The sequence below is a fragment of the Macaca mulatta genome, chromosome 1 (genome assembly GCF_049350105.2).
Source record: "Macaca mulatta isolate MMU2019108-1 chromosome 1, T2T-MMU8v2.0, whole genome shotgun sequence".
Classification (NCBI taxonomy): domain Eukaryota; kingdom Metazoa; phylum Chordata; class Mammalia; order Primates; family Cercopithecidae; genus Macaca; species Macaca mulatta.
Window position 1 is genome coordinate 117395873 of NC_133406.1, and position 12979 is coordinate 117408851.

At 41.6% G+C, this 12979-nt stretch overlaps 1 protein-coding gene and 1 non-coding gene across 3 annotated transcripts in view; both read left to right on the top strand.

The window, feature by feature from the left end:
- Positions 1-3131: 3131 nt before the first annotated feature.
- LOC704296 (myomegalin) overlaps positions 3132-12979 on the top strand; it is a 28844-nt gene continuing 18996 nt past the window's right edge. Inside the window, exons 1-2 of one of the 2 annotated variants that reach the window (XM_077948705.1) lie at positions 3132-3866; positions 4018-4544. Coding sequence is in view for 1 of the 2 variants with exons in the window: in XM_001096405.5 (XP_001096405.3) it covers positions 4481-4544 (64 nt within the window). In the remaining variant the exon portion in view is untranslated. Of the gene's footprint in view, positions 4545-12979 lie in introns of both variants that reach the window. The other variant, XM_001096405.5, reaches the window with a different exon arrangement.
- Positions 10985-11058, top strand: TRNAN-GUU (transfer RNA asparagine (anticodon GUU)). The gene has a single exon. It is a non-coding gene; the product is annotated as a tRNA-Asn (tRNA).

The window sequence follows — 12979 nt, forward strand, 5'->3', positions numbered from 1 at the left end:
AGAGTTGTGCTTCCTGTTGTGTGCCTGCTCTCTTTGTGCTCCTAACTCTTCTCTTCCCCTGTACCTGACTCAGGTACTTTAAGGAAAGAAGTCTTTCCACTGCTTCTTGATGGCCGGTCACACCTCCCTGCACTCGTTGAACTCTCAGTCAAGGCGGTAAGATGTTCTCCTGGCAGGTGCTGTTGTAACTAAAGTGCATGTGTTAAACCTCTTGGTATGTGTTCCTGCAGAGTGTGAGTTCAACTGACAGAGTTTGGGTAAAACTTTCAGTAAAGGGGGGAAAAAAAGTTAAAGTTATGAGTGAAGCCTCTGAGCCAATTCAATGTATAGTTGTGAAAATGTATCCTTGAGATTGATGAGTTACATGCTTCTACAATGAATGGTCTTAAACTGTTAGAGGAGATTCTTCTGTTCAGAGTACCATCATGAGTAAAAAAAGGGCTAATGGGGCAAAAATCCCTTAATATTTGCCACCAATGAACGGGTCAGAATTTAGCCTGAGTGCCTGTAGCCTCTGATGTCTAAGTTTCACCGTATAAATAGTGTCCTGTTGGTTGGCAAGTCAAAATTTTAAAACTCAACTTCTCTGACTGCAGTGTTATCACATCTCTGCTGGTAGGAGTGACTGATAAACCCCACCAAAATCAATAGCTTGCTTGCCAAGTAAAGGTTCTTGGGACTATGCCAGTGCATTCACAATGTTCAGTTCCTCTGGCAGCCGAAAGGAAGACAAAAAACTAAAAGCTACTGCCTCTCACAAAGTAAAAGACTCGATTTCTCATATAGAAGCCATGATTGCATGTCAGATTTGTAACTCCTGCCAAAGTTTGGCCTGTTTGTTTTGGAGAAAGTATTATTGCTTCACTGCTTTCTGGCCTCCATACTTTTTGATAAGAAACCTATGTTATGGTTACAATTAGAAAATTACAGAAATAATACTCAACAATAACCTTCATTTCCTTTAACCTGAACTCTCCAAAATAAACGGTACTTATAATTTGTTGTATATAATTTCAAAAATGGTGGAATCAGAGTACTAACTGATAATGTCTGGCCAGAGGACCAAAAAATTGCCAAATCTCATTCTGCCAATAACCTAGATTCTCTGGTGGATGTGGGGACTACTATAAAAGATATATACATAGATAAAACTGACAAGGTATAGATAATCACAATTTACGGCAGGGCTTGTGCCACAGTGGAGGGAATTCCAGTAAACCCTATCAGAGGATAAGGCTCAGTTCAAGGCCTTAGGGCTTTTTCTTCTGTCTAAGCATAAAGCAACCTTTATCAAACTTCTCCAAATGAATCTGATGACTGCAAGTTCTGAGAAGAGAGAACCAGAAAGAAGTCACATGGAGTGGGGATTCAAGGTTAGAAGCTCCCCTTAACACCAGCCAGGTTGCCAGTTTTGATGCTCTGGTAGAAAAGGGGCAGTAATAGCCACATCCCTTTGTACAATATACTAAGTCCCCAAATAGTAACAAACAAGCTCAGTACCTGTCCTGGTACGTGAAGAATAAGAAGAGAAAACCTAACCTGAGTCTAGGTTTCCTCCTTGTTATTAAGGATTGGGGGAGAAAGAGAGCAGAGAATTTGCCTTTTTTACACAATTATTTCATTCCAATTTTCTGATGTCACTCCAAGTAATGCTAAGGGAGAACTTTATTAGGCAAGTCTTTCAAAAGTCTATTTTCTTCCCATTTTCACTCCTTTCATGTATCATGCTGGGCCAGGAAATGGACAAGTTAGTTGGCCAATGAAATGCCATTTTAATATTACAGCATAGATATCTGAAGTATGTGACACCACGCCATAAATTCAGTTATCCTAGTGCTACACTATCTGAGAGGTTACCAACACCTTCCCATTATCTTTAATTTACCTTTTGAAATCACATATGGTTATATACATATATACACACACACGTATACGTATACACATGTATACGTATATACACACACACGTATACGTATACACATGTATACGTGTGTGTATGTATAGTAATATGTATTACTACATAGTTGAATGTAACTCTTCAGGAGTGTTATACAGTGGGCAACACATTGACAGCATAAGCCAACTAAATCAAATGTGAATAATGTAAGATGTGAAACATTATTTTATTATAATTTATTATTAAATTATTATAAAATTTTTCTGAGACAAAGATTTATAGGGAAATTGATGGTCCAATAAAGAGACTTTCCTCCACTAGTGTCTTTTTCAAAATAAAGTGGCCATCAAAATGAAAATTAAATTATGAAAATTTAAATCAAATTTAAATTTCATCAAAATAAAAATTAAATTATTAAATTATGAACACAAGCCCTCTTTGGTTTTGAAAACTCTGCTTTGGTTCCAACCAGCCTTAGGTCTTCAGGTGCCCTTGCCTTTATTACTGGTTTATTACTGGTTTATTACTTTATTACTTTATTATTTGCTCTGCCAGCACACCCAAAGATGGGTTTTGGGACCCTTCTGTGCACCAGGTGTCCCAAGGGCCTAAAGTCTCAAGCAAAACCATGAGACTATCCAAGGAACAGCACCACATTCACAAAATTTAGACCCAGGGAGAACACTGTGAGCAAAAAGTCCAGGCTTACATTTTTATTACATTTATTAAATTATTTTTCTATTATGACGAATCTTACCTGGAAGAAAAGGATAGATGCCAAAACAGGAGAGAACAGAGAGACTATTGAATTCAAGTTTACTGAAATTCTGGGAAGTTCTTCCAGCTTTGCCATCTCTTGCGGATTTATAGTTTAAGGGGAAACTATGAAGAAATCCTTTGATGATAAATATAGCTTAACATTATGTCTAAAGGATTAATACTTTCTAGCGTTGGTTTTAAATGCTGGGGAAAAGATACAGTGTCACACACTTTGGGGCATGTAATTGGTGCTTATACGTTGGTGGACTGTATAAATCGGAATCTTAAATTCACACTAAATTTCACCTAGCAGTTCCACTATTTGGAGTTTATCCTAGATAAATAGCTTAAATTTTAGGATCGAAATTAACTCCATTTCTCCAGCAGCCTTGGAATAGTTGAGCCACAGCGGTGGTAGATGGCAAACACAGGAAAGAACAATACCACACAGTGAGGCCAAGACCTCGTCGTACCCTAATCTGGAATCAACTCGTCTAAGCGGTGAAAGCGCCCAACTTTAGCCAATAGACTACCAGGAAACCACAACGCACATTTTTTTTTTTCTTTTCTCCTTCAATTGTTCCAGCAGAAACTACGCTGACATTGACCTTTAGAAAGCTCCATCTACCCTTCCTGGCGCCACCTGCACATCCAAGGAATAGTCCCAAAAGGCCGTCCTCTACCTGCTTTCTGCAAGTTGCTAGCCCACACGCGACGTGTCCAGCCAGTGGCGCTCTCCTTTCCGTCCAGCCAGTGGCGCTCCCGGAACACTTGCCAGGTCTACAAGTCCCGGAGCGAGTTGCAGCGTCCCGGCCGCACCTCACCACCTACCTAGAGATGCACCTTTGCTAGGCCGCAGCGCGTGGAGAGACTGTCGCGGGTTGTCCGGGCCGGAGCGCACCAGGTTCCCGGGAGGAGGCTGGAGCTGGGAGGCGCCTGGGGTGAGACCGTGGCACCCTCAATATCATAAAGGACTCAGACTCCTGCATTCCCGACATCATAAACAACTCAGACGGATGCGGAAACCGAGACGGCCTGGATGGAAAACTCTTTCAAGGAAGACCCCAGAGCCCTGAACGGAATTCCGGATATTTTCTCTACAACTTACTACACCTGCCTTTTCCCACGTTAGTTAATGGCAACTCCACCCTCCACACTTTCAGGCCAAAAACTGGACGCAGGTCTTTCTCTCACGACCCACATCCGATTAGTTAGTAAATCATGTTTCTTTTTTTGGTTGATTTTTTCATCTTTCTTCCCTGCCTCCATTCTTTCCTCCCTTCCTTCCTTCTTTCCTTCCTTCTTCCTTTTTTCCTAAACAAGCTAACACAGGATCATGTTTCTTTTCTGGTTAATTGCAGATTTTGATCCCCACAGCTATTGTCTTTCTTGGTCTCTGAATTTTGGCAAACGACAAGCAAGGCACAGAGATCGCTTCAACTCGCTACCAGACATTAGGGTTTTAAGCGGCCATTGGACTGTGGCCCTGCAGGTCAAAATCGGCCTCTCTAGGCCTGTCTTCTTGGGGACCAGTGGCAGGACCCGGTCCTCTCCGCGCGGCTTCTCTCCTCGGGTCCGCAACCCTGCACCTCTTTCCTGTAACCTGCAGCGAAGCTCGGCGGGGGACCGGGTGTTCAATTGGCGAGGAGTTCTCCAGGCGCAGGTGCGGGTGTGCGGGGACGCGCGCGGTGAGTCTGCAGTTCCTGCCGGCTCCAGCAACGTCCCGGGTCAGTTCGAACTCCGAAGGCGCCAAGGCAGGAGGGACCGGTAGGCGAAGGGCAGCCGCACTCTTGCGCCCTGTTTCAGCCCTCTAGTCGCTGTTGAATGGAGTTTCCGTCTCTAGTCTCAGCCAAAGCAGGCAAGGCGGACAATCTCGGCTTGGCAATCAGTGAGTATACAGTCCCTTCTCCGCCCCGTCGGGCGCTTGAACTTGTGCAGTTGGATTGTTTCTCCCCAAGCTTTCTATGAATTCCAAGCATGTAACTGATAACTATTTAAAAACTGCCCTTACCTGAAGAAAGAATACTTTAAAGTCTTAGCAAAGGAAATGTTCTAGATGGGTTTTAAGTCGAGGACTTTCAAGGGTGGGAAGGAAACGAAAATCACTACATCAGGGAACACAAATACTGTTGAGAATGTCTCACACACACACCAACTACACACTTCAAGCAGGTAGGTTGTACACTTAGGTTGGGCCCATCCTATTTTAAGTGTATTGTTGGTGGACTTTAACCTGAGTCTAGGATGAATATTTTAATTTTGTTTTTAATTTAAATACACATTCCAAAGAATATACAGAAAGCATATAAAGCCCACCTTATACCATTTTAACAAAAACGGCAAAAGAGATAATATGTGAATGACAGCCTCATAAAATGGTCTTTAAGTACTGGTTGTTTCCACTAAAGTTTTTCTTCCTACACAGAACAGAAATTGCAAACCAAATGTTGTACTTCATGCTACTAAGTAACAGGAAAAAAAAAAAATTCTGTGGCAAAAAACAAAAAAAAACAAAAAAAACAAAAAAAACAAAAAAAAAAAACATTGAAAATGAACTTTTTTCCAAGGAAAATCTAAATTCATTGCTGAATGTTGCAGGTATCTAGATCACCTCTAGATCAGCTCTTAAGGCAACTGGAGATTTATTTTCTCCAGAGAGTGCAACAGAGGATCTTTGGCTAAGGGGTCAACCATTGTTTATGAGAGATGTGTCCTCTAGTGAAATGAGGGAGATTAAGTGACAGCATGTCGTGATTTTCATGGTGGCACCACAGGATGTACACATTTCAGGTTTATTGAGTTGTCAAACCTGGAAGACTTACTATTAAGCTATTTATTACTATAAACAAAACAGTGTGAACATGGCAAAAGGATACACATATTGATAAATGAAAATGAAGTGAGACACCTAAAACAGATCCTTGTTATATGCCCAATTGATTTTTTTTTTTCAAAAAAGGCACCAAAGCAGTACAATGGGGAAGAAGAGTCATTTCAGCAAATAGTGCTGGACCAACTAGATATCTCCTAGTGAGGAAAAAAATCTCAATCCCTACCTCACAACATACACAAAAGCTAATTTGAGTTTTATCACAGAACAAACCATGCAATCTATAAAGTTTTAGAAAAAAATGCATGAAAATGTTATTATGACTTGGCAGAAAGCAAGTATTTTCTAAATATTACACAGAGAAATAGGTAAAACAGAAAAATGATAAATTAGACTTTATCGATATGAAATGTCTTTTCATCCAAAGACACCATTAAGTAAATGAAAAAGCAAGCCATGGACTAGGAGAAAATATTCACAAAACGTATTTAACCAAGAACCTGTATCCAGAGTATATAATTAGCTCCTGCAATTCAGTATTAGAAATGGAAACACTCATCTTAAAAATGGGCAAAAGCTTAAACAGACATTTCAGACAGGAAAATATACTAGTGGCCAGTCAGTTCATAAAAGAGTACTCAATATCATTAGTTGTGAGAGAAATAAACTTAAACAAGATTGAGATACCACTCCACCATTTTAGCATGGCAAAATTATAAAGTCAGAAAACACCAAATCTTGGTGAAGATGTGGAAAACCTAGAACTCATACATTTTTAGAGGGAATGTAACATGTTATAATCACTTTGGTTTGACAGTCTCCTATAAATTTAAACATAAACATCTTTTTTTTTCCTAGCAATTCTTCATCTAGATATTCTTCCAAGAGACTTTAAAACATGTACACACACACACACACACACACACAAATTATAACAGGAACGTTCATAGCAGCTTTATTCACAATACCCAAAACTACAAACAACCTAAGTGTCTATTATCAGGACACTGGTAAATAAAGTGTGGTATACTCATTCAATGGAATACTGCTCAGCAATAAAAAGGAATGAACATCTGATATACTCAACAATGTGAATAAAACTCAGAGACATTATGCAGAAAGAAAGAACTGGACATAACAGTGGGCATTCTCCATGAGTCCATCTACAGGAATTCTTAGAAGCAAAACTAATTTAAGATGCAGAACATCAGCACAGTGGCTTTCAAAAATAATGCAGAGGAAAATGACAATGAGGAAGATCATTCTGCTTGATTATTAATTAATCATCAACCATATCCAGACACAGCTAACAATGGCAAAATGAATTAGACTACTTTTTTCTTTTCTTTCTTTCTTTCTTTCTTTCTTTCTTTCTTTCTTTCTTTCTTTCTTTCTTTCTTTCTTTTTTTTTTTTTTTGATGGAGTTTTGCTTTGTTGCCCAGGCTGGAGTGCAGTGGTGCAATCTCACCTCACTGCAACCTCCAACTCCTGGGTTCAAGCAGTTCTCCTGCCTCAGCTTCCTGAGTAGCTGAGATTACAGGTGCCTGCCACCATGCCCAGCTAATTTTGGTATTTTTAGTAGAGATGGGGTTTCACCATGTTGGCCAGGCTGATCTTGAACTCCTGACCTCAAGTGATCTGCCTGCCTTGGCCTCCCAAAGTGCTGGGATTATAGGCATGAGCCACCACACCTGGCCTAAGACTACTCTTATTAGCTCCATTTTATAGAAGAAAGAATGGAGGCACATAAAGTTTAAGTTATTTATCCAAGGCCACACAGGGGCAGAACTAGATTTACAAACCAGAATACAGGTGTGGTTTGAGCACAGATCAGACCCAGTCTTTCTTCTTCTTGTGCTCTAATATCTTGAGCGCAGATTAGACCAGGTCTTTCTTCTCCTCAGTTTTAGGTCTTTCTGGTTTTCTCACCTTGTAGGGGTGAGAAAAGGAAAGAGAAGAAGGGAGAAGGCAAGAGAGGGAGGGAGTGAGGGGTGGAAGCACAAGGATCTATAGCTGTCAAAGAGCACAGCAGGAAACTACTGTAAATGTTGTTACATCAAGGGTTATACAAGTTTCCGGGAGACTGAACTGTTGGTCTGCAAGTTGTGGATTTTATAGTGGTTAAGCATCGTGCTGAGATCAGAAAATGAAATTAAGAAGAATTATAGATTTAAAAATAAAAATAAAAACACACGTTTCTGGAAGAAAATGCAGGAAAATATATGCACAATTGTAGGGTAGGAAAGGTGTCTTAGAGGTCACAAAAAAATAAAATTGGATTTCATCAAAATTAAAAACTGCTACTCATCAAAAAATTACCACAAGAAAGAAGGCAAGCCTTCTTAAGACTGGGAGAAGATATTTGCAGTATGCTTATTTGAAAAATAACTCAGATATTGAATATTTAGAGAGAACTTTTAGACATTAATAATAAAAGCCAAGCTATTTAAAAATGAGCAAAATACATGAATAGGCTTTCTTCACACACACAAAATTTCTAAATGGCCAAAAGACATAAGAAAAAATGTTCAAAATCATTACTTATTAGGGAAACACAAATTAAAACTTCAGTGATGAGCTACTTTTATGCAATGCTATGGTCTGAATGTTTGTGTGTCTGCATCCCCCAACCAAATTTATTTGTTGAACTCCTAATCCCCAAGTTGGTGGTAATAGGAAGTTTAGGCCCTTGGAAGCTGATCAGATCATGAGGACTCTGCCTTCATGCATAGGATTAGTATCTTTATAAAAGAGGCTGGAGGGAGCTTGTTTGCCCTTCCACCGTGTGAGGACACATGGAGAAGGCACAGCCTATAAACCAGAGAGTGAGCCCTCATCAGACACAAAATCTGCTGGCACCTTGAACTTGGACTTCTCAGCCTCCAGAACTGTGAGAAATAAATTTCTCTTGTTTGTAAGCTACTCGGTTTAAGGTATTTTAACAGCTTGAATGGAAGAATCTTGAAAGACAAGAAGTACTGACAAGAATGTGGAGTAACTATAACTCTCGTTGCTGGTGAGAAGGTAAAATAGCACAACCACTTTGGACAACTGTTTGGCAGTTTATAATAAAGTTAAATTTAGACCTACTCCATGACCTAGCCACTCCACTTCAAAGTATAAACAAACTCAAGAAAAATGAGTGCACATGTCTACAAAAAGAATCGTACTAGAATATAGCAGCTTTGCTCATGAGAGCCAGAATTGGAAATAACCCAGTCAACCACACAGAATTAATTGTCATTAATTAACACCAAAATAATATACTCAAAACATGGATGCATATCAAAAACATTATGCTGCATGAAATTAGAAGTCAGACACAAAAATGTATATTCATTTATGTGAATTTCAGAAACAGTCAACATTCATCTGTGAAGATAGAAATCAGAATGGTTTGCCTAAGTGAAAGGAAGGTAGGTGGGAATCTACAGGAGGTTATTGACCTTTCTGGGCTGATGGAAATTTTCTATAACTTGATCTAGGTGATGGTTACATTTCTATGCCCTTAAGATTTGTGCATTTTACTGTTTGTGAATTATACTTCAGTAATGTAGTATAATTACATTAAACTACCAAAAAATGGGGTGGGGGAAGTGGAGGATGGCATCCAGTTTAGGTTCTATTACATTTATTGGGTTTTACATTATCAGATTTTATTGTAAAGTACCCTGTTGAATGAGAACTCATACCAAGCTCATTGTCATTGCATCTAAAAAGGCCTTACTGACCTTTGAAATATCTCAGCCAGAAAAATGGTTATTACCACACCATTACATCAGTTGAAGCTACAGACAAGGCTCCTGGAGAGTCAGGGCTCTTTACCTTTTGAGACGGTTCCTGCACATGCTCAGACACACGGCCCCTTCTAACCTTCCCCAAAGACTCTGCCCTAGGTCAGTGCACTGTGGGGGTTTCCTTCTCTTGTCCTGACTGTGTTGCAGGGAGACACAGCCCTACTCTCTGACCACAGCTACTGGGTGCAGTTGGTAAGGGGATTTAAAAAGTGAAACTGTAACACATACCAAATCTTGCCAAGAAGGAAGCCAGATGCTACTGCGGCTCCAATTCCAGCCAAGGTTGCTTCGGCCACAACGAAGAGTGCTAACTGTTATACTATCATGGTGCATCATAAACCTGGGGTTGCCAGTGGGCTGCTTTTAATATTTTTGATGCAAAAACATCCACAATATTTTCCTGTTTTGCTCTTGGATAGCTACAAGTTCTTGTGTTTTTTTTCTCTTTCATGTCCTTTTTCTATTTCTTCCCATTCAAATACATGACAAAAACAATTCTTATCTCTCAGGATCCAGGCTTTGCCTCTGCACAAGTCTCCTGGGAGGTCTCATTGTCCCTGCTGTTTCCCTCTTCATGTCTCCTTTGGTCCCTGCCCCTTTCCTGATCTTGCCCACTGACCCCACAGACCCCTTAGATCTCAGATCTGTTGAGAGCCAGGAGCTGCAGCAGCGCAGATGGCGCACTCTAGGCCCCTTTGTGGCCTACCCCATGGGACATTGCACACTTGGAAATCTGTTGACCAGCATAAAGCCTTTAAAAAAAGAACTCCCCACTTTGAAAAAAACCTTTCATTTATTTTCCACTCTCAGAATTTTCCAAAGGACTAAAAGCTTAAAGATGACAAAGTGTGAAAATGAAGGCCAATCAAATGAAAAAGCAATGGTTATTTATTCTGACACTAGGGCATCAGCCAGCGGCACTTGCATTTTGACGGAGCCTAGAAGGCAGGCAGAGGAGTGGGACAGCTTTAGAGCTGAGGAAAGGGAAGGCTTCAGGTGTGCCCTGATTGGAGGCTGTTGGTGTGGGGGAGGGAGGCTAACTAGAAGGGGGACATCCTGTGTGCTTGGTTATGGGTGCATATTTGGCTTTCCCTGGTTCGTCCTAAGTTGCAAGTGGGAAGATAAATTAGGGAAAGCGTCAGTTACTAACCAAGCTCTGGCCATTTGGAGCCGATTGTTATGGAAGTTATTGTTTGTTACTACAGATAACTGCTCCCCGTGAGTCTGACTTATATAATAGCAGGCTGGCTTCCCCGGTTGTTTGTAGATAAGGAAGTTGATTTCCTGTACAGGTGGCCCCTGGTAGTGGATCAGAGTTCTATTTTTACGTATAATCCGGCCACTGTCCGATTGTATATTCAGTCTCTCAAATGTATTATTAATTCAACTAGTCCTAATTGAGCGCCCTGGGCGTTTCAGCTTCCCTGGGGCCCAAGTCGCTCTAACAGGAGTCGCGGTCCCCGCGTCTCCGGAGGCGCTGGCTTCTGAGTTAGGTGAGGGGACAAGACGGGGCGCGGGGCGTTTCGGAATCACCCAACGCACAGGTTTCAAACTTGACAAACAAGTGGATTCGTCGCTCTGACTGCTCAGGCTTTCCGAGGCTTTGGAGATTACCCAGTCATTTTGCAAAAGGTGCATGGTGTTAGCTAGCGTTTAGTGACAGCTTACTCTCTTTTCGAATGAAAGCAAAAGCTTAGCTGTGTCTCTGTGGCGCAATCGGTTAGCGCGTTTGGCTGTTAACCAAAAGGCTGGTGGTTCGACCCCACCCAGAGGCGTCTGCACCCTTTTATAACTCCCAAGGTGGTCTGCTCCCTTGAAGACTACATACCTCACTTCCCCTCCTGTCATCTAGTGGCTGCTTCTCATCCTCCAAGAAGGTCTCTGCCTGGGAAGAAATGTAGTTGGAGGGTACAGAAGTTCCTTGGACTAGGGAACAAGAGAAACTGTGTGTGATCTGTTCAGGGCTTCTGGGTGAAATCTTGTTTCTGTTTGTCTGTGCCCTTGGGCTGTTGACAAGCTATTTGTACCTCAATATTTTTTCAACTGTAATATGAGGATGGTAATAATACCTCATTTGCAGGATGTGCCTAGATTTAATAATTGCTCGATCAATAATGTTATCAGTAGAATCAAGATTATTATTGCCCCCTGCATTATTTTTGATGAAGGCATTTCTTCTTTTGTTTATTCCATCATCTAATCCTTTACATGTTGTTTTTGAAATTAAGTTGGTTCCATGATTTTCCTCTAATCTTTTTTTTTTTTTTTTTTGAGACGGAGTCTCGCTCTGCCGCCCAGGCTGGAGTGCAGTGGCCGGATCTCAGCTCACTGCAAGCTCCGTCTCCCGGGTTCACGCCATTCTCCTGGCTCAGCCTCCCGAGTAGTTGGGACTACAGGCGCCCGCCACCGCGCCCGGCTAGTTTTTTGTATTTTTTAGTAGAGACGGGGTTTCACCGTGTTAGCCAGGATGGTCTCGATCTCCTGACCTCGTGATCCGCCCGTCTCGGCCTCCCAAAGTGCTGGGATTACAGGCTTGAGCCACCGCGCCCGGCTGATTTTCCTGTAATCTTATCTACTCAGGAGGCTGAGGCACAAGAATCACTTGAACCTGGGAAGCAGGGTTGCAGTGAGCCAAGATCATGCCACTGTACTCCAGCCTGGGCCACAGAGCGAGACTCCATCTCATACGCACAAACATACAAAATAAAATAAAAAATAAAAGGAGTGTTGCCCTCCTGACTTAACTAAGGGGAGGTACAACAGGTGACATGAGGGACATTGAGCAGTAGGGTATCTCCCCATCTCTTCAGCTAAACCTTCAAGATATTTTGTATAGCTATAATTTGTTTCTGTGGTGAGTAGGTCTGGAGAAGACCAGGCTAGAGTCACCTCTTTTTTTTTTTTTTTTTTTTTTTTGAGACGGAGTCTCGCTCTGTCGCCCAGGCTGGAGGGCAGTGGCCGGATCTCAGCTCATTCCAAGCTCCGCCTCCTGGATTTATGCCATTCTCCCGCTTCAGCCTCCCGAGTAACTGGGACTACAGGCGCCCGCTACCTCGCCCTGCTAATTTTTTGTGTTTTTTAGTAGAGACGGGGTTTCACCGGGTTAGCCAGGATGGTGTCGATTCCTGACCTCGTGATTCACCCGCCTCGGCCTCCCAAAGTGCTGGGATTACAGGCTTGAGCCACCGCGCCCGTAATAGCTTTGTGCCAAGCAGCTTTCACAAGGGAAGAAAAACGTTATTGGTGTCTGATATTTATTACTCCACTCTTTCCTCTGTAAATGGCAAGGGTGAATTAGTATGCTATCTATATTAGTCAAGGTTCTCCAGAGAAACAGAATCATCTATCTATTATCTATTTTTATTGATTTATTTTAAAGAATTCGCTCACATGATTGTGAAAGTTCGAGGCAGGGAGGCTGGAGACCCAGGGAAGAGTTGTTATGCAAGTCCTAAAATATTCTGTTGGTAGAATTTCCTCTTCTTCTAGGAAGGTCAATCTCATTCCATTCAGGCCTTCACCTGATTGGATGAGGTCCACCCACATGACATAGGACAACCTGCTCTACTCAAAGTCTACTAATGTAAATGTTACTCTCATCCAAAAGACCCTTTCTCAGAAACCTCTGAAATCATATTTGACCACATACCTGGGCACTGTGGTCTAGCCAAGTTAACACATAAAATTAACCATCAC